Here is a 26,776-nt window from a genome sequence, read left to right on the forward strand (position 1 = left end):
CCTCGAATGGAAAACCACAATAGTGGGGGAACAGCCCCAATGGCAACCACACTTATTTACCGAATTAACCCAGTAACACAAAATGAACAAAACACGGTCCTTGTCCCTAAGAAATTTATAAATGGGCAGGCATGTACTGTATACAGCAAAACCCTTTTATAACCTGGTGATGTTGCTTTAAAATACAGTTCACTGAATTTTTTCACTCTTTTTTTGTTAAAGGTACAGTGATTTTTCCCCCCACCCCGTGTTCTTAATGGGGGAGCCCAGATAATGACAAAATGACATGTACTGTGTTTAATTAAAAGTAAGTCGTCTTTTGCAGGGGCTTTCAGGTCGGTTACCTTTTGTTGAGTTTAGAGTAGTGCTGTATTATGCCATAACTTCTGAAGTGTCTTTTTCCTTTGAAAGTAGTGAAAAAGAGTAAAACATAACTTTTTTTTTTTCTTTTTTAGCACATGGATTAATTGATGGACCTTGGGTTTATGGAGCTACCTTTTCATGACCTGCTTTTCCTACAGTTTCTAAGAAGAAAAGGGGGCCTCTGAATCAAAGAAGATGCCTCGAACCAAACAGATTCATCCCAGAAATCTAAGAGGTAGGGCTCTGCATTAGTGGGAAGGAGGGTTTGTAATAAGTCTTTAATCAAGTGTCTCTTCGGTGGCAGCAAAGGCAGCTTGTGAGATGGTGACCCGGCCCGGTGGTGGGTCAGTTCCCCCTGTTCTCTTCCTCTCGCGCTCGCTGCACAATTCCTGTCTCTCAGGAGACGCTTCAGAAATATTTGTTGAATGAATTCATTGGATTCGACAGAATTACAATGCCTTCCCAACCATTAGGGTGGGTATTAAAGTCTGAGATTTACTGTCTCTCAACAGGTACCTTTTTGGATTGAGGAATCAAAAATAAATGGTCACCTCTTCTTTGCCCACTGGATCACCTTGAATTACTTTTTTTCACCCTTCCCGCACACTTGTTTTGAGATTTATTTTTGTAGCAGCGTTATATTAGCTTGAGAAGTGGAGAGGCGTAGTTGGCATTAATGCAGACCATTATGTGCAGAACCCAGAAAATAGGTACACCAATGTATATAGGGATGTAGTCAAAAAACATATATATGTTTATTATATATACATTTCATATAAAAATGAGCATTTCCTTTTAACTGTGAAGAGGTACTTTAGTATTAAGAAAGCCAGCCTATTTTAGCTTATTGTTTTAAAAGATTTGTATTGTTCTAATGTGTTTTATCCACTGGGAGCAGCAATTATCTTTTATATTTAACTTAGGAGATAAAAGTATAGCAGTGTTTTAAGCAAAGAACTGTTAAAGCAAATAATTCCAACCTGAGTAAAGTATCTTATGAAATATTTACTATTACAGAAAAAAATATTTTCAAGCACATGCAAGGTAAGAAATGACTTAAATTGGACAAATTAATCAAGAATGTTCCTTGGTAAAGTAATTCGGCCAGTGCCTGTAAGGTGGTGGTTGAAAGTGTGGCCAGTTATGGGGCTTCCTTGAGTCTGCAAACAGTGCTTGTTTCCTGCCTAAGTGGACTAGAAGTCTCTGCTGGCTCAGGTGAACGCCTTGGCCCGAGTTCAAATTGATGATTCTAGCGCCAGTGTTCAATGAGGTGAGAATTTAGAGGGAGTACACTGAGTGTTGTATGTCAGACACGGATGTTAGGGTCGCGTAGAAAATGTTGCAGACTGACTGTGTGTTTGTCTGTCTCTTGCATTAGAATCTGAGCGCCCCTGAAGTCAGGACTTGGTCTCATTTACTTCTATAAGCAGAGCCTCCATGCTCACAGCCAGCTGGGGCAGGCGTTTGGAGTCCTCAGCCCAGCTTTTATAAGTCATCTGTCCGGAGAGGGTGCCCTGTTCCTGTTGATCCATGTGCTCGAAGGCAACCTTGGGGCTGGCAGGGGCCCCAGCCCAGCACAGCTCCTTGCAGCTAAAAGGAGGCCACACATTTGTTGAAAGAATGAATGCATGATTTATTTGAAAGTATCATTCATTAGATCATAAGCACCAAATGCTTGTTTTTCATATTATAATATATCCTTGTTTTTAAAAATTGGAGGATAAATGCTTTACAATGTTGTGTTCGTTTCTGCCCCACAACATCTTTGCGTCAGTCATAAGTAGGCTTGGATGCCCCCGTCTTGAGCCTCCCTCCCACCCCGCCCACCATCCCACCCCTCTCAGTCTCACAGAGTACCAAGGCTGAGCTCCCTGTGTTTCATAGCAGCTTCTCACTAGCTCTTGTATATACGGTAGCGTATATATGTCAGTGTTACTCTCTCAGTTCATCCCACCCTCTCCTTCCCCTGCTGTGTCCACAAGTCGGTTCTCTACGTCTGTGTCTCTATTCATGCCATAAAATACATCCTTTATTATATCCTAGATAACTTGGCTGTCTGGAGAAATGCAGATTTTTAGGCCATAGTCTTTTCCTTTTTGTATCAAATGAACGTACAGCTCAGTAGGTGTTCACTGAACGTCCTCCTGTGTCCCAGGCCACAGGGATGAACTGATCATCAGAGGCAGGCCATGCGAGAGGACGCGGGGGCAGAGAGCAGCCTTTCAGAGATTCCCTCAGAGCGTGGGCGTCATGTTGCAGCCCAGTCTTGGGGGCTGGTTTGGAGAGGGGCAGGGTGGGAAGGAAAGGTAACCTCTGAACTGAGTTCTTAAGGCTCAGAGGTGACCCAGGAAGCTGTCAGGACAACGGGAGTGCATTTCATCCTGGGGTAAGAGCTGGCGAAGCCGCTTGGGATCCAGGCTCGTCTAAGTTACGTCCATGAGCATCAGAAAAAGCAGGATGGGGGAGGCTGGAGTAGAAGAACTGGGAGGAGTCAGATTATGAAGATCCATGAAATGTGTCTAAGTTCATAGAGGATGGAAAATGAAAGGTTTTAATAGGAAAACTTGCTTGTTTTCTAGAACTAAGATGTTTTTAAAGTTCTCAACAAGAACTTGTGATAAATTGTGTTCGGGCCCATGGGTGAGAGTCTAAAACATTACAATCTCTCAGCCACTGAAGAGAAGATCAGAGTGGATTAGCACAGATGATGAAAGTGACTTTGCTAAAGCCATATGGGTGGACTGGCAGGTTGGCCAGGGCCAGGGGAGGGGCGCTTCATGGAAGGTGTGATGCTTGAGCCAGCCAGCTCATTCATCTGAGTAGGAGGAGGGCCAAGCTGTTCCCATTGGGGAAGCCCAAGTAAGCAAAGCACAAAGGCAGGAACACCTTTACAATTTCCACTTTCCTTCTAAAAATGTGTGTGAGGACTCTGTCCCCAGGCACAGTTTGGGGGTTAAAGTGAGCAAGTGAACAATAGCTACTGAAATGAAGTTTTCAGCATTTCTTGCTGACCCTTGAACAACAAGGTTTTGAACTGCATGGGTCCATGTGTGTGTGGATGTTTCTCCGCTGTGGGTTGAGTGAATCCTCAGATGTGGAATCGCTGGGTACTGAGGGCTGACTCTACGAGGCCATTTTATTTATGGGACTTGGGCATCCTCAGAGGGTGGTATTTCTAGGGGCCCAGACCCAGGACCCTGCAGATGCCGAGGGATGACTGTGTTTGTATCTCAGTTGTGGGGTACATCTGAAGTACCACGCTTGCGTCGCTTTACCTGTACCCTCTGCTTCGGCTTCCAGCAGCCCTGTCTCGTGAAGTTAGCTCTGCCGTGAGGAGAGACCAGCTCATCACTCACCCTCTGGGTGGTGTCCTCTCAGGGGTTTCCATGAAACACGTCGCCTCTTTTGAGGCTTCCTCAGAAAATAGCCTGGGAAGTACTTTTCTTGTGCTTGGTCATTAAGTCAGTAATTAAAATTTTATACTTACATCTGAAATCATATATTAATTATGCTTCCATGGCAGTTTTCAAATATAATTTTTCTTTGGTTTATTATTGGTTCTTCAGCTGGGGTTGGTATAGTCCCACGGACGTGCAGAGTCACAGCATAAATGTATGCAAGTTTCTAGAATATGAAGTTTCCTTGGAACAAGCATGTATGTGTGTGTGTGGAAGAGTGTATTTGTGTATTGAGGTGTCACACATGTATAAAGAAATACGTACAGGGCTCTGTCATGGAGAAGCATAAACGATTTGCCTGAATTTAAATTAGGCACAGGCTTTCCTGGTGGTGTTAGTGGTAAAGAACCCTCCTGCCAGTGCAGGAGACACAAGAGACAAGGGTTCGATCCCTGGGTGGGGAGGATCCCCTGGAGGAGGATGGCATGGCAGCCCACTCCCCATTCCGTGTTCTTGGAGAATCCCATGGACAGAGGAGCCTGGCGGTCTGCAGTTCATGGGGTCGCCCAGAGTCGGACACAACTGAGTGACTTGGTGGACACGCAAGTCAGGCACAGGCTGTGCTCTCCTAAGGAGATGGCGTTTGCCTTTCTCTGATGCTGGAGGTTCTTCAGTGTAAGAACAGGAGAAGAACTGGTGCATTAAGGGTGGGACATGAGTTTGGGGCATAACTAAGTCAGAGTTCTCTATCTGATGGTGACCTGTTGAGTGTGAGAGTGGGGTTGGTTGAGTTCTGGTCTCTTCTCCTCGGGCCATGTAAACCAGGCAGGACCTTTGTCCTTAATGCCTGCCTGCATGGTATGTGTGTGGGGGGGAGGGCGGAACATAGAGCCTTAACGGTGACATTTCCCTTGTGAGGTTGAATAGGAATTTCTGAAGGGCGTGAGAGGTGGGCTTGGTGTTTGGAAGAAAGGCTGTATGTGTTGTCCCAGGCGAAGGGCTCCTGGCCGGCATGTGGGAGACCAGCTCCAATCGGGTCCTGATGAATGTGAACGTGACCATGCCTCTCTCTCCAGCAGTCCTTCCCTACCAATGAGCGCCTTCCCGGGTCTTTACTGGGACTCCTGGGTAACATGGAATGGAGGAACTGGGGACTTGCAGGGGTTCCATCTGTCCTCTTTAGATAAAGAGCTGTTTTTGTGCTCTGCCAATCACCACTGTGGAAGTTTCAAAGCTTTGGGGGAAAAAAAAAATAGAAAATAGGTGTTAACCATTTTTAGTTGTATTTGGGCCCAGGGTTTCAAAGGCTCATCGGCTTGAAGATTGGAAATCAGTGTGGAAAATACTAAGTATTAACCTTTGCAAAACATATTTTTGAGAATTTGGTGGGGCTGTTTTTCATTTTTATTGGTTGAGTGCATTTGGCTCTGAACCCACTGCAGAAGACGAGGGCTTTTTTTTTTCTGCTCTGAGCTCCAGCTGTATCATAAGGTGAGAAGGAACACTTAGGAGGGTGATCAGAGTGTGGCTAAGACCCACAGGTGGGGTCTGTGGACGCCCATCACCTTGGAAGATGAGGTCCAAAGCCGCGAACTTAACTGGGGCACACTCGCCTCGCCCTGGCCTTGTTCCCCTGTGTGTCTGATGGACGGCCGTTCTCCATCTTCGGAGCTCAGCGCGCAAACTGAGCATTTCCCAGCATTTCCACATGGCCCATCTCTCTGGACAGTGTCCTTCCCCTTCTGCTTCCACTGTTTCCTTACTCTGTGTGGGAGGTGTGTCCGCTGAAGAGTTCACTTCTTCAAGTTTCCTCCGCTTTCCTCCTCTCCCGCCGCCACCCCTATCCCTGGGATACAGTGGGTTTCCATTGCTTATGTCTACAGGTGGCTTGTTGTACTTTGTTATTCCATCCTGATTTTTCTACAGGGACTTCACTGGCAGTCCAGTGGTGAAGACTTTGCCTTCCAATGCAGGGGATGTGCGTTTGATCCCTGGTCAGGGAGCTAAGATTGAGCATGCTTCCCGGCCACAAAATCAAAATGTAAACCGCAGAAGCAATATCGTACCAAACTCGGTAAAGACTTATTACTAGTAATTCTGTAGACTTGCCATCTTAGCTGGGTGAATCATGTGTCAGAAGAGACTGTTTTAGTCTTCTGTGCTCAGCAAAATTGCATTCATGTTAGCTTTTTAGCAAACTGCAGGTTTGTACTCATGAAGTTTGTTTATGTTTTTGAACCTTAAGTAACAAATTCTTCTTATATTTGGTAGCCTCTGATTAAGAAACCTGCTCTAATACAAATTTTGAAGCGCTCCAAACAGATGAAGCAGGTAGTTATTACTAACTTCTCTTTCATGTGAAATTTTGCTGTAGGATTTCTAGCATTCATCCCCTTAGTACTTTTAGTTAATATAATGGTGAAGAGTTTGGCTGTATGCTATCACGGACTAGCCGGTGGCCTTGGGCAAGCTGGGACTGTTGGTTTCCTCTGTCTGTAAAACAGAGATAATGCATGTGAAGATTCGATGATGTGTAAGCATTTGGGACAATGCCTGACACTGGATAGACACTCAGTCCAGGGACCTGTGTGTTACTTTCGGTGAAAAACTGGTTTATGTCCGACTCTTGAGTTACACATAGAACACCAGGGAATACCTGTGTGAAGCCTCTACCTGCATTTTGAAAACTGCATAAAGGAGGCAGCATCTGTGCTCAGCGTTGATCGCCGGTATCCCTCCTTCTTGTCCTGACTCCTCAGGGCTTGGGATCTGGAAGAGAGAGGTCAGTGCAGACAGTCATTCGGGGAGGAAAATTCTTAGCCGCCATGCTGCCGCTGAACTCATTCAAACCTCAGCTCCTATTTTGACAGCGCTGAGTGAAGTAAAACTGGTTATTTGTTCCGTCTGCATGTAGTTCTCAGGCCACTGACTGTGAGGTCTTCTGTTTTATTATCATTGCACTGTTAAAGATGATGTCACCGTCACGTGGGAGACCAGTGACATTCTCTGGTTCTTCACTACCAGATACATCTACCGAATGCATCTGGTAGATGTGGTCCCCTCTCTCCATTCCCTGGCTCCTCCTGTGGGAGACTGCAGAACCCAGCTGGGACCCCAGGTGTAAGCTCATAAGTGACTGTTTGCGTTTGCTATCAGTGTGTTGACAGGAGCCCACTCTAGTGATTGTTTTGTAAAATCTGACTGTGAATAAAATCTTACGTTTTCTTGTTATGTGGGGATTATTTGATTGAGCTTTATCTATAGAATAGGCTGAATTTTGATGATTTTTCAGATGTAATTCCAGCTGCTTGTGTGGTGTTTTTTACATTTGAATGTTAGGTCAGCACTTCTGTGCCAACAGCCTCAAGATTTGAGACGTTAGAAATTTTGTAGGGCAAACCATCCCATGGCTTGTAAAAATAAATTCTGTATATGACTGTAGCTAGAAAGGAAATATATAACAAAATATAGTTTTGATGAGAAAGGTGAAAAAGCAGTTGCACTTATTAGGAACTTTCATGTAAGTAGCTGATATTATTTAGTTTGACGAGGATAAAAATAGAAGAGTAGACTGAATATAGCAAGCCACTTATTTTTCTTTATTTCAGATAATTATTTTTCAGTTCATGTTGAGAGCTTATCTGATGCTTTTTGAATGCTTATTAACATTAAGCAAATGCTTTTCTCTTTTTAAAAGCAAATACAAAATGTAATAATGTGATTAATCAGAGTAATGACTTTATTTTAGAACATTGTTGCAGAAAATATGTTCTGATGAGGAATAATTTTATCTTAGCATAGAACAGAAAAATACATAATATGCTTAAAACCCTTGGTCATATGCATAGATGTTAAAGCCACACATTTTAGAATGCAATGTAATTTAAGTGAGTCTGGGCTAAAGTTGATTCTTACGTTATCTGAAAAAATATTTTATAAATTAATTAAGCACCTTTTTTTTTTTCATTTATATTTTTAGTTCTTTTAAAACATTCAAGCAGTATTTTTTGAATATTCAGTTCAGTTCAGTCGCTTAGTTGTGTCCAACTCTTTGCGACCCCGTGGACTGCAGCACGCCAGGCTTCCCTGTATATCACTAACTCCTGGAGTTTACTCAAACTCACATCCATAGAGTTGGTGATGCCATCCAACCATCTCATCCTCTGTCGTCCCTGTCTCCTCCTGCCTTAAGTCTTTCGCAGCATCAGGGTCTTTTTCCAGTGAGTCAGTTCTTCTTGTCAGGTGGCCAAAGTATTGGAGTTTCAGCTTCCGCATCAGTCCTTCCAATGAATATTCAGGACTGATCTCCTTTAAGATGGACTGGTTGGATCTCCTTGCAGTCCAAGGGACTCTCAAGAGTCCTCCTCCAACACCACAGTTCAAAAGCATCGATTCTTCAGCGCTCAGCTTTCTTTATAGTCCGGCTGTCATATCCATACATGACTACTGGAAAAACCATAGAATATTAATAATGACAAATGACATGAAGCTCTTCTTACGAAGCACTGGGTGTTTGTAAGACTGTTAGCTGTTGTTCACCATAGCACTACAGCTTATCACTAAATAGAGTCCTTTCTTCCCAGTACGCAAATCATTATTTAAGAAGGAAGTTCTTTCTGACCATTAAGCTTAAAGTTTATGCTTGGCGCAATATTGTATTAACTTTGACCTTTTAAAAAAATAACTTTAGAAGGGAGACTTTTCAGAAGGTTCTTAGATATTTTCTAGAACAACTTTTGTTCTAGAATATTCTAAGGCTGTGCTGCCTTGCAAAAGTATTTAGAAAGTATGTAGTGATCACAAAATAGTTGGCTGCTGTGGCCTAGCAGTCACAGAATACAAGATGGAACTATAGTAGTCCAAGGGTTATACCCACTTAATTGATACAAAAGTTGATTTTTATGGTACTCAGGTGCCTATGTGATTAGAGTATGAGTTTGCTCAAGTTTATTTATTGTTTTATATTTTGAAATGTGCATATTTATATGTGTGCTTAGTTGTATGTGCTTGTCTTCCAACTCTTTCAGATTCTCCAGTGAAGAAAAAGATATAATCAGCATCTAGCCATTTAATATTCCCGTATCCAAATAGGAGTTGATCAAACATACGGGGCAGTGTTTGATAGTTTAAAAATCAATAAAAATGATCTGAGCTGCTACACAGGGGCTCGGAAGGTGGTTAAACAGTGTCAGGGAGCTCTCTCTCCCATCCCTCATTCCTCATGTGCCTTTCCAAGAGAATTCCTAAATCTTACAGCTGGGAAAGGACGAACCTTAGATACTTAGTTCATCTTCCTCATTTTACAGATGAGAAAGTTGGGCAGAGAAGTTTAAGTGAATTGATCTCCAGCAGCTATTTAATGTCTTGTTTGAGATGATATTTGTGGAGTGGTCTTTAAATTTTTTTCCTTAATCATATTGATTCCCTTAGTTACAGTTCACTGTGGGCCAGTAGCAGGAGGGAGGTTGTGTATCATTTTTATGATGAAAAGAGCTAGCCTGCCCACAGGTCTGTATACTTGGCTCTAGTCAAAGTGATTTTTACATGTTTGCTCATTTAATCCTTATTACCATGGGAGATGGCTGCTGTTACTACCCCCATTTTATGGATATGGGAGTGAGGTACAGAGAAGTTGTAGGTGGCCCAGGGTCCCACAGCCAGGAGTTTAATGTGCTCGTAACTGTCATCCACATAGGGCTTCCTAGGTGGCTCAGTGGTAAAGAACCTGCTTGTCAGTGCAGGACATGCAGGGGATGTGGGTTTGATCCCTGGGTCAGGAAGATCCCCCGGAGGAGGGCATGGCAACCCACTCCAGTATTCTTGCCTGGAGAATCCCATGGACAGAGGAGCCTGGCGGGCTACAGCCCATGGGGTTGCAAGAGTCAGACACGAATTAGCAAGTGAGCACACACACATGCATGTCATGCTTCTGGTTGTTCATGTGGATAGTAGAAAGAACTCCCCAGATTAGAGCAAGAGTTTGGAAATGCCATTCACCCAGTTACAAAATGGGGGGCTTCCCAGGTGGCTCAGTGGTAGGGAATCCATCTGCCAATGCAGGAGACGCAAGAGAGGTGGGTTCAATCCCTGGAGGAGGAAATAGCAACCCACTCCACTGTCCTTGCCTGGAGAGCCTGGCGGACTCCTGTCTGTGGAGCCTCAAAGAGTCGGACACGACTGAGCGACTGAGCACAACGGTACAATGGCCAGTTACAAAATAAAACTTGTCAAGCATAGCACATAAAGCTGAGGTGACTCACAGGTGAGAAAGACCTCTCCCCCCTCTAAGTCTTTAATTGTTGGAAATCCATTTCAGAGTTGTGTACGTAGATCACAGTCCAGGTTGGATTTGCTATTGCAAACAGTCAGGGGAATTTCCAAGCTCTTCAAGAGAGAAGGAACAGTTGTTCCATCAGAGATGTTTGCTTACATGATTTGCTTAGTAAGATGTAGTTGAAAGTAAAGATGTCTTGCTTAAGATGGAGAGTAGCAGTATTTAAGTGGGCGTCTCCACATAAGTTGAAATTTTGGACACAAAGGCTTGGAAGCTGTTTTGGGGAAAATTAATGAAAATATTAAAATTCTAAGTAAAATAAAACAGTTTATAATTTTTCCTTATGCCATAGGTACAGAAGCATATAGAAAAAATATACTATTCTAGATATGTGTGGGCCTATATCCAGATTGCAAGTGAAGAACTACTTTTAGTGATAAGAGATCAGAGTTAGGAGATTTTATTAGTCTTTCATTTTAGCAGTGAACAACAAATCTCCTTCCAAGAGTTTTTCATATGACCCAAAACACATGAAAAAGTTCTCAGGGCAATGCAAAGCAACATGTATATGATTTCAGGTGAATACGGTACATGCAGTGTGGAATCCTCAAAGTGAAAAAAATCTGAGTGGGATAAAAATCAGAAAATACTTACTGAAGAAGTTTAACTTTGTTCTCCTTTAAAACCTGAAGGAGGTAGAGTTTTGAGATGCATTTTAAAGAAAAGGATAGATTGACAGAAAATAAGTTGTTTTGAGACTTTTGCAAAAGAAGGGATGGGGAAATCATTACAGAAGTGGTTGTTAATCTAGTTTGGTGGTTAGAGTGGATTTCTCAGTGAACTTGAAACTTGACTGAAGAAGAAGAAAGGAACCTGTTTAGGTATGATATGTGTGTGTTTAGTCACCGCTCAATCATGTCCAACTCTTTGCTACCCTGTGGACTGTGGCCCACCAGGGTCCTCTGTCCATGGGGTTCTCCAGGCAAGAATACTGGAGTTGGTTGCCATGCCCTCTGCCAGGGGATCTTCCTAACCCAGGGATTGAGCCCAGGTCTCCCTTATTGCAGGTGGATTCTTTACCATCTGAGCTACCAAGGAAACCCTGGTGATTTGATATATAAAATACTTATTCATGATAGTTATAAAATGAACCAAGTTGAGTCCTCTTATAATAAGTTGAGTATTTACAGAAGAGATGTCAGAGGCTTTGGACCGTCTTATAACATTTTGAAATGAAATAACAGCCTCCCCACAGAGGATTTTGAGAGCAGTGCAACTCTTGTGTATGATGCTGTAGCGGTGGCTACGTGTCCAGACCCATAGAACACGCGCCAGGAGTGAGCCTTCAAGTAAACTGTGTGGTCAGGATGCTGCTGCTGCTGCTACGTTGCTTCAGTCGTGTCCGACTCTGTGCGACCCCATAGACCGCAGCCCACCAGGCTCTGCCGTCCCTGGGATTCTCCAGGCAAGAACACTGGAGTGGGTTGCCATTTCCTTCTCCATTGCGTGAAAGTGAAAAGTGAAAGTGAAGTCGCTCAGTCGCGCCCTGATGCTAATGATGTGTATTTCATCATTTGTAACAGATGCACCACTCCGGTGGACTGTGGCCATGGTAGGGGAGGCTGAGCTTGTGTGGAGGGAGGGGAGATCCATGCACATTCTGCTTCATTTTGCTGTGAACCTAAACCTGCTCCCCAAAAGTATATTAAAACCAAAAATACCACCTGTGTCCATATGATTTGTTGATAACCAGGAAATAGGATGATGGGTTAAAAGGAGTGTCTGTCTCCCTCTCTCCCTTCCTCTTCATCTCTCATTCTCTCTCTCTTTTACTTTAGAAAATTCTCTTCATGCATACGGACAAGCCAGCATAAGCTAGTATGTGACCTCGAGCAAATAACTTGAATTTTGTGTCTTCATTGAGAACACCGCATGGGAGTAGGCAGGGGTTGGGGGCAGGGCAATTTCCTTTTTAGCTTTAAATAGCTGCGATTCTAGGCAGAGGTCAGCAGGCTGCAGTCCAGTGGTCAGATCCAGCCTTCCACCTGTTTTTGTGAACGTCCTGTCGCTGGAAACGAGCCACGTCCATTCATTCACTTGTCATCTGACTGCTTTACTTGCCACCGCAGCCGAAGCGAGGAGTCACAAGGTCTGGAACATTTGCCATCTAACGCTTTGTTTTTGTCTAGTCGCTCCATCGCGTCTGAGTCTGTGTCCCCATGGACGGTATCCCGCCAGTCTCCTCTGTCCATGGGATTCTCCGGGTAAGAATACTGGAACGGGTTGCCATTTCCTTCTCCAGGGGGTCTTCCCTGTCCAGGGATGGAACCCCTGTTCTGCATAGCAGGAGGGTTCTTGACTGCTGAGCCACCTGGGCAGCGTCTAACACTTAGAGGAAACGTTTGCCGACCCCCGTGCAGGAAGTAGAAGAGAAGTAGGTGATTTTTCAGCCTCTTCTGTTTGGGAGTAAGTCCTTCTCTTTCTGTGGAGGATGGCCATAGGTGTGGGTCACGGGGACTCAGAGCTGCTGCCTGAACCTGTCAGGGGCTCCCCTTCAGCCTTGCTTGGGAAGGGCTCCTCTGCTTGTGGTTCTGAGCCGAAGGGACGGCCTTAGAGGTTGAGTTGATCTTGCCGGCAAAATTCAGTTGTCTTTGATGTTCTGATGCCAGGATCTTGGGTCCCACCCAGAAGGCCTGGGTCGTCAGGGAGGAGCCAGCTGCTTGTCAGGTAGAACCCTGTCCTTTTCCAGGTTGGATTGTCCCCATTAGTCGCCTCTGTATTTAACTCACAGTAGGAGAAAATGCTGGAGGCGACGATTTCCAGCGGTGTCCATTTTCTTTGCAGGATTGTTCTGCAGGGAAGCAGGGCCATCTCTGAGCGGAGGGTCTTCTGAAAAATGGGCTCCAAAAGGCAGTCCCGTCGCCTGTGAGTGGGCCTGGGGGTGGGCAGGTCGTCTGAGCGAGGATGGTACTCAGGCATGAGGTATTAACACTTTGTGCTTAGGCATCTGAGAACGTGATTCAGTACCTGGTGTGCCTGAAGTCGCAGCGTTCCCTGCAACACTTCCTTTCATCTCCGAGCAGTTCTTTACTTCTGGTGGTTTGGGATAGTGGGATAAGAGTAGAGGAAATGATATTTCTGTGATCTGTTTTTTTTTTTTTTTTTCTTATTTTTTTATTTACGTAGAATAAAATTATTTTTGCTCTGTGAGCTTTGACAAATACATAGAGCTGTGAAAGCACCACCAGTATCGAGCACAGAACAGTTCCTTCATCCCCAAATACTCCCTCATTCTTCCCCTTTGTAGTAACTCCTCCTGCCTGGGAACCACTAATGGTCTCCAAACCTATAGTTTGTCTTTTCCAGAATGTCGTATCAATAGAAGCATGCATTTATCCAGCCTTTTGAATCTGACTTATTTCACTAAGCATAATACTTTTGAAATTCATCCATGTTGTAGTGTGATCTGTTTTTATTTTGCTTTATTTTCCTTAAGTTTATTTTACTTTTAAACTTTTTATTTTGTATTGGGGTGCTGTGCTTAGGCACTCAGTCATGTCCAGCTCTTTGCGACCCCATGGACTATAGCTCGCCAGCCTCCTCTGTCTGTAGGGTTTTCCAGGCAAGAATACTGGAGGGGGTTGCCATAGCCAATTAACAATGTTGTGATAGTTTCAGGAGAACAGGGAAGGGACTCCGTCATACATATATGTGTATCCATTCTCCGCCAAACTCCCCTCCCATCCAAGCTGGCACATTGAGCAGAGTTCCCTCTGCTACATAGTAGGTCCTTGTTGGTTATCCATTTTAAATATTATTTTGCTTAAGATGAAATATTCTGTGCTAAGGATAGGCTCAATTGAGTTCATAGTATCTGAGTGATTTAAGAAATGCTTTTGAAAGCACCATCAATTCTCCACGGACACACTGGAACCTTAGCCACTACTTCTGTACAGGCTGATGTTAGCACGTGACCCACAAATGGTCTGAGAATCAGGAACTGTTAACTCGCTGCCTCTCATGGTAAAGGGAGGAGCCTGTAGGGTCATGAACTGACCCAGAAGCCTCTGTTTGGAGTTCTGTAGGCCCTGCTATGATGTGTGGGACACACACTGAGGAGTTCAACAGCTCTGCCCCTGTCTTCCAGGAAATTTATAGTTGAAGATGTTGAAAGACCATAATGGCCTACACATGCAAGTTCAGCCAGCTTGTGCAAACATCTGATGAGTGAACATGTAAGTGATATTCAATTAACACGCATAAGCAGATGTGTGACTGTGTGATGAGGGTTAAAGGCATCATTTGGCCTCTTATATGTTGAGAGTTTAAGTTGATTTGCTGTGTTTTGATGAAATTAATGCCACATGAGTGATGAGTTACACACCTAGCATTCAACTAACATCTTGGACAAGCTGGAGTTTGCACTGAGTTTGTATGTGATGCTCTTTCATGGAAAGAGTGCCCTTGTCAGTCTCCAGACAGTAGTTTATATTGCTCTGTCAAACCCCTGTACAGTCCATAAGTTTACAGATTTGCAAAGATACAATTTACGTGCAGAAAAACTCACCCCCTGTGCACTGTCCAGTTCATTGGCATTCGGTGCTTCTGTAGAGTTCTGCAGCCTTGACCACAGTCCAGTTTCAGGACGTGTCCATCGTATCCTCCACACTTCCCTGAATTGTTTCTCAATCCTCACTCCCAGACCAGGCAGCCAGGCCCTGGTCTGTTTTCTGGCTCTTTATGTGTGTGTTTTCTGGACCTTTATTAATAATATGAGGATCACACAATTTATAGACTTTTATGTCTAGCTTCTTTCAGTTAGCATATAATATATTTGAAATTCATCTTCATGTAGCATGTATCAGTTTTTTGTTACCTCTTATTGCCAAGTAATGTTCTGTTGTGTGCCTAGACCCCATTTCATTTACCCATTCACCAGCTGGTAGACACGTTTGGATGGTTTTAATTTTTTGGCTGTTGTGGATAATGTTGCTGAGAGCAGTCATGCCCACATCTACAGTTAGCTGGAGTTTCTCTAAATGTCACTTGAGGTCAAGTTGGTTGTTAACATGTTTTACCTGATACAATTATCTCCGATTCCAGCTCTCCTAGGGTTGCTGTTTGCAAAGTATTATCTTTCTCTGTCTTTTTCCTTTGAAACTTTGGGTTTTTTGAACCTAAGATATGTCTCTTGTGGACAGCATCTTGTTGGAATCGTGTTTTTATCCAGTCTCGAGAGTGTGTCTTCTGAGTGTGGTGTTCATTCCATTTACATCAGTGTAATTATTGTTATTGGGACTTATGTCTTCCATCTTGTTACTTCTTTTTCTGTTTGTCTCATAATCTTGCTTTTCTCTATGTCACAGTCTTCTTTTGTGTTAAATATTCTTTAGTGCACAATTCTTATTCCTATGCTGCTTTTCTTGTTGTTACTGTCATTTTGAGTCATTTCTTTTAGTCATTTGGTTATTTTAGAGATTACAGTATGCATCCTAATGTATCATCATATACTTGAGAATCAAGCTAACTGAACACTGGTGACTTTGTTTTGGCTTTTCTCTCTCTTTCCCTTTGTGCTCTCACTGTCATAAATGTGTGACCCCTGTATGTTACAAACCCAGCTTTACAGTGTTAAATTATGGCTTTGTACAGTCTTCTGTATTATTACGAATTTGAGGGAAGGAACGAGAAAAGAGAGTTTAAGAAATAAGAAAAAAAATTTTTTTTTAAATTTTATTTTATTTTTAAACTTTACATAATTGTATTAGTTTTGCCAAATATCAAAATGAATCCGCCACAGGTATACATGTGTTCCCCATCCTGAACCCTCCTCCCTCCTCCCTCCCCATACCATCCCTCTGGGTCGTCCCAGTGCACCAGCCCCAAGCATCCAGTATCGTGCATCGAACCTGGACTGGCAACTCGTTTCATACATGATATTTTACATGTTTCAATGCCATTCTCCCAAATCTTCCCACCCTCTCCCTCTCCCACAGAGTCCATAAGACTGTTCTATACATCAGTGTCTCTTTTGCTGTCTCGTACACAGGGTTATTGTTACCATCTTTCTAAATTCCATATATATGCGTTAGTATACTGTATTGGTGTTTTTCCTTATGGCTTACTTCACTCTGAAATAAGAAAAATATTAATGGAGTCTTACATTTACCACTTCTGGCCATCTCCTTTTCTTCTTGTGGATTTGAGTTATTGTCCATGTCATTTCCATTCAACCTGAAGGACTTCATATAGCATTTTTGTAAGGCAGATCTTCTAGCAGTAACTTTGTGTTTTCAAAAAGTCATGGGATGCCTTTTTTTCTCCTGCAGTTTTGAAGGGTGGTTTTCTGGCTATAGAATTCTTGGCTGGTAAGTTCCCCTCCCCCAGCACTCTAGCTATCCCATGGCCTTTGATCCTCCCTTGTTCATGATGAGAAATCAGATGTTGATCGTGTTGGTTTTCTCTGCATGATGGATTACTTCTTGCTTGCTGTTTTCAAGTTTAGCTCTTTGTTTTTGGCTTTCAGCAGCTTGAGCACTGTGTGTTTAGGTGTGGGTTTCTTTGTCTTTACCCTATTTGAAGTTTTGTTAAACTTCTTGGATGTGAAGATTAGTGCTTTTTTAAAAAATTTTTAATCAAATTTGGGAAGTTGTAGGACATTATTTCTTCAAATGTTTTTCCATCCTTTTCTCTTCTCCCATTACAAATATGTTGGTAAGCTTAATGTTATTTCACAGGCCTCTGAAGCTCTGTGTATTTTTCTTTGATCATTTTTTCTGTTTTCTTCAGACTAGTTAATGTCCTTTGAGCTGCCATCAACTGTACTGCTATTTTCTTGTATCAGCTCAAATTTGTGGCTGAACCCCTCTAGTAAACTTTTCATTTCATTTATTGTACTTTTCAGAGTTTCCAGTTGACTCTTTTTTAAACCCTTTATATCTCTTTTTTGAGGTTCTCTGTTTGTTGACTTACCATGTTTTAATTCTTTAAGCAGGATTTCCTTCAGTTCTTTGAGTGTATGTGTGTGTGTATTAGTTGCTCAGTCGTGTCCAACTCTTTGCAACCCCATGGACTGTGGCCCGCCAGGCTCCTCTGTCCATGGGACTCTGCAGGCAAGAATACTGGAGTGGGTTGCCATTCCCTTTTCCAGGGGATCTTCCCGACCCAGGCACCGAACCCAGGTCTCCTGCACTGCAGGCAGATTCTTTGCCATCTGAGCCACCAGGGAAACATGTTCGTATAATAGCTAGCTACTCTGAAGGCTTGACTGTTGAAATCCAACAGTTGGGGGTACTGGAGGTAGTTTTTATTGACTGCTTGTTGCCCACCCTGAGTATGGGTCTCGCTTTCTTGTTTCTTTTCATGTCTCCAAGCTTTTTGTTGAATATCTTACACTTCAAACAATGGGTTCTAGCAACACTGATTCTGACTCTTGTCTGCTCAAGCGTTATTTCTGTAGTTGTTTGTTTAGTAACTTGCCTGAGATCAATCTGTGAAGGCTGTCTCTCCCATATTGCGCAGCGGCTGGTGTCTCTTGTTCAGCTTGTTCTTTTGTTTCTTTTCTTGTTGTTACTTTTAAGCCTAGCTTTTCCCAGAGGTCACCCTCGCGGCAGCATAGTTCTGTGTTCAGCCAAAGACTCCTCAGACATCGAAGGGGAGTTGGGAAAGCTTTTGCTTTCTGCTGATGGGTCCATGCGTGGGCTGGGGAGCACCTTCAGATTCCAGGCAGCTGTCCTGTCTTCCCTGGCTTGTACTTCCAGCCGGACTCCCCGGCATCTCTGTGGGCATCGGTGCCAGTAGGGGACGTGGGGCTGGGGGGGATGTGTCCACTCCGGCATCTGTGACGTGTGCGCAGGGTCACTGGTCAGCCGGGGATGCCGGTGGAGAGTCATCTCACTTCCCAGAGCTCCTTGTGAAATCCTGGCTAATCTGAGGGTCTCTTGCTTGACCCGCCTTGACCTCAGCCGCAGGCTGGCAGAGCCTCAGGCCCTTGTGTTCTCTTGCCAATGGCATGGCTCCCCTTCGCTGACGGTGCCCCAAATCTAATGAGCCTGGCCTGGCCTGGCCTGGCAGTGAAGCTTATGGTCTTCTCAGTCGACCCCCGTCCCCTGACCTGTTGCACTGACCGGAGCTGCGGACAAGGGCATGGAGACAGCCCCGGAGCGAAGCAGCCGTGGGCGTGCACCATCCCAGTCCTATCTGAAGTTCAGCGCTTTTCACAGAGACGCATTTCTGGTTCTGTCCTGCTCTCATTGACTTCCGGAGGGCTGAGCTGGTTGTTCTGTCTCATTTTAAAAGGTGTGTGTAGGGAAAGGATGTATCAACCTCCTAGTTTTGCCCTTGCTGCATTTTCGTGGACTGTGCTCTAAGTACCCACCCACTCCCCCACCCCGCATCAGGCTCTGCCACGTGACTGTCAAGTCCCACAGTGTGTTTTAACTGGCTTCCACTTGACTGCTCATCGAGACCCATCTGGTTGAATGAGAATCTGGCTGCTCCCTCTTTTTTTTTTTTTTTTAATTATTTATTTATTTTAATTGGAGGATAATTACTTTACCATGTTGTGATGGTTTTCGCCATACATTAAAAGATAGAAAAAAGGGAGACGATCGTGTTTTTAGGATGCTATTGCAGCCATTATTCATACTTTAAATCTGTACTACTCATATAAATATTAGCCCACTGATAACTTTATATCGAAGCTTCTATCACTGAAGATGTGGTTTAGCTGGGGAAGAAAAGCAAGGGCTTTCGAGTTTGGGACTGTGAAATTGGACTGAATCCTGAGTCTGCAGCTTACAGGGTCCATGACTTACAGAATGTTATTTACTCTCTCTGAGCCTGTGTTTCCTCACCCTAAATTGTGGCCAGTAGTACCTACCTGATGAGTTATTGTGAAGATTAAATATAACACAGATAGAAGATCTGGCACGCAGCCCGTGCATGTGCTCAGTCGCTCAGTTGCGTCTAATTCTTGCGGCCCTATGGATTGTAGCCTGCCTAGGCTCCTCTGCCCCTGTGATTCTCTAGGCAAGAATAGTGGAGTGGATTGCCATTTCCTCCTCCAGGGGATCTTCCTGACCCAGGGATCGAACTCCAGTCTCGTGTCTCCTGCCCTGGCAGGCAGATTCTTTATCACTGAGCCACCTGGGTATATACACATTGATACACACAAGAGTTAGACACGACTTAGCAACTAGACAGCGACAGCAAAATACACACGTACAGCCTCAAGTGGTGTGTGTGTTAACAGGCATCCAGTATATGTTAGTGGTGTGTGTGTTAACAAGCATCCAGTATATGTTAGTGGTTGGGAATGCAGTTTGGGTTAAGTGTTTATCAGTTTATCTGCTTCTTGTTTTACTTAGCTTCTGCCGCTTAAGTTTTCTTTTTATTGAATAGTTTTTGGTATTTATATGGTAATCGAAGCGTCCAACATTTTTTTTCTCAGAGTGCCTTTTGGTTGAATGCTCTTTCCAGATATCCACATGTTCCCAGGTGTTTCGTAGTGATTTCTTTCTAAAATCTAAATTTTATGTGTTTATAAGTGACTGTGAAACTTTTTACAGCCACTTTGTAATGAATGAGTTCATATATAAAATATATATATATATATATGAAAGTGAAAGTGAAGTCGCTCAGTCGTGTCTGACTCTTTGTGACCATGTGGACTGTGTCCATGGGATTCTCCAGGCAAGAGTACTGGAGTGGGTTGCCATTTCCTTCTCCAGGGGATCTTCCTGACCCAGGGATTGAACCCGGGTCTCCTGCATTGTAGGCAGATACTTTACCATCTGAGCCACCAGGGAAGTTTTATATATATATATATATAAAAGCTTGTCTTGTGGGGAGGTCCATAAAATGAAAGAAAGTAGATCATTATCTAGACACCCTCTGGCCGTGATGGGAAGGGGTGAAGCCAGGTCTCTAGTAGAGAGTATGGAAGGCTGCTATCAGATCTTGTAGGCCTAGCACTCATTCAGTTCAACCGCAGAGGCCCTGTCCTATGGTGTTTCTGTTAATACAAAGGAAGTGGGGACTTTTGTGACATCAAGTTTCAGTGTCATCTTTGGTTTTCGAGAGGGTTAATTAGACTCATAACAGTGGCCATCCTTTCACATGATGCATGGGATGGAGAAATTAATGATTTCTCCTACTTAACATTTTACTTAACTCTGGCAGAGACCCTTATGCCAGAATCTCTTGTAATGCTTTTTGTTAAATTTTGTGTTTTTAAATTAAGTTTCTAGATGTTCCCTCTTAGAATTCTGCTTGTTCTTCTAGAGAATGTGTTCGTCACGGAGTATGTGTTGTTAAGGGTAATGCTTAACAACAGAAGGTCTAGTGTATAGCCTAGGGAATTATAGTTAGTATCTTGTGATGGAAAATAATTTCAAAAATAATATATGTGTATTTGTATAACTGAATCACCTTGCTGTGCACCTGAAACAGTGTAAGTCAACCAGATTTCAGTAAAATGCATACATTAAAAAAAAAAGAGTAATGCTTGAAGTTGAAATCCTTGGATACCTGGAACTTTTGCAACATTGACCTTGCAAAATTTAGAAGCAGGGGAAATCAGGATTCAGAGCTCCTTCACTGTAAAATGAGGTCAGGAAGTCAGTGGTCTCAGGTGGAAGGGGCCAGGCAGACACTGTGTAGGTAGGGCCCTCCATGGACAGGTGCAACTGGATGCTGTCTGGAATGAGGCCTGATTTCACAACCCGTACATGCCTGGGACGTGCTTGACGCAGCCCAGTTCCAGAGTTAAATCACAGATTTTGTAAACATCAAATGGTCCTCCAGCACCTGCATTTGCTGCAGGACTAAAGGACAGAGTTACATATTCATGTTGTTCCTATTAAACACGCATACAAACCTGTCTCTTGAGACAGGTCTATAAAAATGATTACTTTTTTTTCCTTCAGCCTTTAAAAACCATATTTTTGGCAACATTTTTTCTGTGATAAAAATCTTACAAGAGTTTTATCAAATGAACTAAAAGATGCGACTTTCTAGTCTGTGTAGACTGGATATTCTGTCCCATATGCTCGGTGAACACTGGATGAATAAGTGTGCAAGGCGCTGGCCCATCGAGCACCGTGGAGGGTTCCACAGGGACCCTGGCCAGCAGGACCCAGACCCCAGGGCCCCGGGTTCAAGGGGAGTGACAGGACAAGCCCCCGGCCGTGCAAACAAGTGCAAAGGGGTCAGTGCCGTGGGCCGCTGGAGCCTGGGAAGGGAGGCAGTGCTTTCTGGTTCAGTGGGGAAGCTGCCTCCAAACCCTAAGAATTCTATTTCCTGTGTCCATATTAAACTAGTTCTTCAAATCTCTTCTAGTGATAAAACTGATCAACCTGCTTACCTATCTATCTATCTATATTTTTAATTTCCTTTCATTGTGGGAGCCTGAAAGAGAGGAAAGAGGAATTCAGTGATGAGAGACTTGGTTAAGAAGAGTAGCTTAGGGGCTTCCCTGGTGGCCCAGTGGTAAAGAATCTGCCTGCCCATGCAGGAGACACGGGTTCGAACCCTGGTCTGAGAAGATCCCACGTGCCTCGGAGCAGCTAAGCCCGTGCACCACAGCTACCGAGCCTTTGCTCTAGAGCTCGGGGGCCACAACTACTGAGCCCACACTGCTGCAAGTGCTGAAGCCCGCACGCCCAAGAGCCCATGCTTCGCAGCAAGAGAGACCACCGCAATGAGAAGCCACGCTCGCTGCAACTAGAGAAATGCCCGAGCAGCCATGAAGAGCCAGCACAGCCAAAAGTAAAGACATAAAAGTGTGTATGTGTGTGTGTATATATGTATGTGTGTGTGTGTATATATATATATATATATATATATGAAGAGAAAGAAAAAAAAGAGTAGCTTGGACTCTTGGTGTGGTTTCTCCACTTGATGCGCCAGGCTACATGTGGCATCTGACCTGGCATGTCACTGGAAAAGCCCTGTAAGTGCAGGGTCTCAACAGAAATATCCGGGGAAAACAGCTCAAGTAAGCACGGGGGCTTGGACACGTTAGATTTGGAAAAAATACCATTTGTGTGAAGCAAGCACTTGGTACCAAATGTATGAAGAACTACTGACACCTCATGGATGTGGGTATTATTTTTTTCTGTTCCATAAAGGGTGTGCGTATGTGGCTGAGTCTGTGTGTGTGTGTGTGTGTGTGAGTCTAGACACCTATATGGCCCTGCTCGGATTGATCCACGAGTTTAATCAGTGACAGTGAAAACTGTTCAGTATATTCCCAAATATTTAAAAAATAGATTGTCGTATATCTGTTAGTTTGGAGTCACAGCTTAATCTTTCCAAAAATACCAGATTTATTGTATAGAATTCTGCCTATGCTGCTGCTACTGCTGCTAAGTCACTTCAGTCGTGTCCGACTCTGTGCAACCCCAGAGACGGCAGCCCTCCAGGCTCCCTCGTCCCTGGGATTCTCCAGGCAAGAACACTGGAGTGGGTTGCCATTTCCTTCTCCAATGCAGGAAAGTGAAAAGTGAAAGTGAAGACGCTCAGTCGTATCCGACTCTTAGCGACCCCATGGACTGCAGCCTATCAGGCTTCTCCATCCATGGGATTCTCCAGGCAAGAACACTGGAGTGGGTTGCCATTTCCTCCTCCAGTGCATGAAAGTGAAAAGTGAAAGTGAAGTCACTCAGTCGTGTCCGACCCTCAGCGACCCCATGGACCACAGCCTTCCAGGCTCCTCTGTCCATGGGATTTTCCAGGCAAGAGTACTGGAGTGGGGTGCCATTGCCTTCTCCGAATTCTGCCTATAGGATTTACTAAAAGTGGAGACAAAGTATATTTAAATAATGCCTTGTCCTTTTGAAATGTATGTGGATGATTGTTTAAGGAAAGAATTGTAATCATGCTTTTTTTCTTTTTTAATTGAAATAAAATAGTTCAGAGAAGTAGAGTGTCAGGACCTGTTTACAAGTAAATCTTGGTGAACATAATTTCAGTGAAAAATTACGTATGGTGAATTTTTGTTGTTCAGTTGCTAAGTCGTGTCCAACTCTGTGACCCCATGAACTGCAGCACACCAGGCTTCCCTGTTCACTATCTCCCAGAATTTGCTCAAACTCAGGTCCATTGAGTCAGTGATGCCATCCAACCGTCGGATCCTCTGTCGCCCCCTTCTCCTCTTGCCCTCAGTCTTTCCCAGCATCAGGGTCTTTTCTAGGGTCTTTTCACATCAGGTGGCCAAAGTATTAGAGCTTCAGCTTTAACATCAATCCTTCCAATGAATATTCAGGGTTGATTTCCTTTAGAATTGACTGGTTTGATCTCCTTGCTATTTAAGGGGCTCTGGAGGAGCCTGGTAGGCTGCAGTCCGTGGGGTCACTGAGGGTCGGACACGACTGAGCGACTTCACACATTCACTTTTCACTTTCATGCATTGGAGAAGGACATGGCAACCCACTCCAGTGTTCTTGCCTGGAGAATCCCAGGAGCAGGGGAGCCTGGTGCCTGGTGGGCTGCCGTCTATGGGGTCACACAGAGTTGGACACGACTGAAGTGACTTAGCAGCAGCAGCAGCAAGAGTCTTCTCTAGCACCACAGTTTGAAAGCATCAGTTCTTCAGTTCTCAGTCATCTTTATTCTTTCGGTCCAACTCTCACATCCATACATGACTGCTGGATGTATATAGTTTTGGCTGTATGGACCTTTGTACATGTTATGTATGGTACATTTTACTTTTCATGTACCCCTTGCTCTGTGAACTTGTGTGTATATCAGCAAAGCTGATGTTAAAATCTGTTTCTAAAGTGCATTTTGTTTTTTAGCATTTACAATTTTGGAATTACTCTTATACACACACAAATGCATATATACTGGCAGGGAAGGATCATTTAAAAATGATGTTGGGTTTAATTGAGTAGGTACTTGGGAAGGAAGATACTGAAACTTCACCACATAAGTCAACATAAATTTTAAAGAGTGGACATATAGAAAATCATGTTTTTAAAAAGTAGGAAATGTGGAAGAACATGCCAGACCTCTGGAGAGATTCCTCACCTTCTCAGGTTTGGAGAGTTAGAATTCAAATAAAAAGCATGACACATATAAATGTATAAAATATTTATCCCAGAGTCGTTAGACAAAGTCTGTTAAAGGTAAGTTGTTCTAATATATGGGCTTCCCTGGTGACTCACTGGTAAAGAATTTGCCTGCCAATGCAGGAGACATGGGTTTGATCCCTGGTTTGGAAAGATCCCCTGGAGAAGAAAATGGCAACCCACTCCAGTATTCTTGCCTGGGAAATCCCGTGGACAAAGGAGCCTGGCAAGCTACAGTCGATGAGGTTGCGAAGGTAGGCATGCCTTACCGACTGAGCATGCATTCTAATATGTAAGAAAATATGACAGGTAAATGGACAAGGGAAATGAGAAATGATAAAGTAATATGTGGGAAAGTAACTCTCAGTGATAAAAAGCGAAAATGAGACAGAGATAATTTTTGTTTACCAATACATTTGGTATTGAAAAAAGAAAAAAAACACCCAGGTTTCCTGAGGTTGTGTGGAGGAGGTTGGGTAATCATTTGTTGTTGGTGACAAGGGCAGGCCTTGAAGGGGTATAAACCTGAGTATAAACACATTGAAACAAACCCCCTTACCCAGGTTTTCTGTTTCTTGAAATTTATCCCAAAGAAGTGATTCTTTCAGAGAGACATTCTTGCTTCTGAGCTGTGTTCATTTAGTGTTATCATTAACAGCAAAATAGTGGACGTGACTTGGATGCCGTTTAGTGTAGTGTAGTGAAGTGATTCTCTGTACTAGCAGGCTCTAAAAGCGATAGTTTTTGAGATCCCATGGAAATACGAAAAATGCTTGTTGTTACACGCAAAAATATAATGTACAGTTACATGTATAATTACATGGTCTTTGTGGAAACACTTTTGTTAGGGTAACAGCAATATGAAAATTTTAGATTTTTTTCAGACATCAATTAAGCATTTACCATCAGACTCTTCAGTTTAATTCCTCGGTCTGTGTTCAGGGTACCGCTCTAGACTCCAGGGGTACAAAGCTCCTCAGGTCATCCCATCTGGTCATGCCTGTGGGTACCTGACACAGCTCAGAATATAGTTGAGGAGAGTGACCTCCAGAGAAGTCGATGCAAGAACTGGTCTTGGAGAGCAGACGAGTTGACCAGATGATCATCAGGGAGGAAGTAATCTGAGCAGAGGCAACGGTACAGATAACGGTGTGATGTGCGAGCCGGGAAGGATGCCTACGTTTGCAAAAGCCGTCTTTTCTTCAGGCTGGATTTCACTGTGAGGAGCGGGGTGGAGGGCAGGGAGACGGTGCTGAGGATCAGACCGAGGAGGGTGTGAGGTCGCAAGGCATGGGAAGGACTGCCTGTGGTTACCTCGCAGCTCCTGCTTCTTTCTGAGCACAGTGGGAGCGGTCTGCCTCGTTAGTGGTGCCCCATTTACCTGGTTGTTGAACTTCTGCTGGTCAGGCTGTTTGCTAAATACCTTGGCGCTAGTGGTAAAGAACCTGCCTGCGTGTGCAGGAGACATAAGAGCCTCGGCTTCGATTCCTGAGTTGGGAAGATCCCCTGGGAGAGGAAATGGTGACCCACTCCAGTATTCTGCCCTTTGTCCATGCTTCCAAATGGACAGAGGAGTCTGGCAGGCTACGGTCCGTAGGGTCGCAGAGAGTCCACTACGACAGAAGTGACTTAGCATGCACCTGCATGAGTCACTCAGAATCAAAACATACTTGTCCGTGTAAGTTGCTTTGTGTATTTCCTATTGTGGTAATTCCTACATTGAGCACTGATGATTTTCTCAAGACTGTACATGAATCAATGGCAAAAATTAGATTTTCTGACTCTTGATACATGAGACTGTATTCCCTTTAGCAGTTTATTGCTGAGTAATAGGTTACAGCTAAATAAAAACATATTTGTGGATAATGTGGTTGGCAAACAAGTTTTATTGGCTATTATAGGAAAGAATTTTGTGTGTGAAATAAATACTAGCAGTAAGTATTTTCCTTTTTAAAAAAATACTCAACATTATAGAATCTAAATAATAAGCTCTGCTATTTATGATTCTTTTTCTTTTTTAAAGTGTCCTATATAGAAAAAATTAAGGAACATGATATATCTCTTAGACATTTAATGTCGTGCACATTCATTATGTTGTAATGATTTGAGCTTTTGATGTCCTTTCTACCGAAGGCAAAAAGCAGTAGTTATTAAGTGTTTTGTTAGATCTTACATAATGTCTTCTTAAAGAAGAGTAGATAATATTTCTTAAGTAGAATTTTTAATATTTGGTATAATTGATTTTTTTAAATTTAGCCTATATGTTTTATGCATTTAAAAACATTCTGAGAAGAAGTCTGTAGATTTTGCTAGATTGCAAAGGTGTACATAGCACACACATAAAGTTAAGAACTCCCAGCTCCCTAACCCCTCACACCTCAAAGTCAGGAAAGGAAGGGACCAGGATAAACTTTAGAAATTGACAAATCAGAGTTTTGAATCTGTACTCTGCCTCTTATGATCCTTCTGTTATGCGGATGAGGCCTTTAACTTTTGAGCTTCATTCTCTGCATTACAAAAGGAGTATGATATATCCATCACAGGTATTGATGAGGATTAAAATAGATGCCATATGTAATACTGGCTTCCCAGGTGGCACTAGCGGTAAAGAACCTGCCTGCCGATGCCGAGGACATAAAGAGACGCAGCTTCGACCCCTGGGTGGGGAA

The 26,776-nt window shown here is 43.5% G+C and overlaps 1 protein-coding gene across 5 annotated transcripts in view; it reads left to right on the forward strand.

Moving 5' to 3' along the window:
• The window catches only part of HIVEP1 (HIVEP zinc finger 1), a 129,771-nt gene that overhangs the window by 6,557 nt on the left and 96,438 nt on the right, over window positions 1-26,776 (forward strand). For all 5 annotated transcript variants that reach the window (XM_006057773.4, XM_025265750.3, XM_025265739.3 and 2 more), the window contains exon 2: window positions 456-598. In XM_006057773.4, the coding sequence (XP_006057835.4) occupies window positions 559-598 (40 nt within the window). In that variant the 5' untranslated portion in view covers window positions 456-558. The remainder of the gene's footprint in view (window positions 1-455; window positions 599-26,776) is intronic.

The sequence above is a fragment of the Bubalus bubalis genome, chromosome 2 (assembly GCF_019923935.1).
Source record: "Bubalus bubalis isolate 160015118507 breed Murrah chromosome 2, NDDB_SH_1, whole genome shotgun sequence".
Lineage (NCBI taxonomy): Eukaryota > Metazoa > Chordata > Mammalia > Artiodactyla > Bovidae > Bubalus > Bubalus bubalis.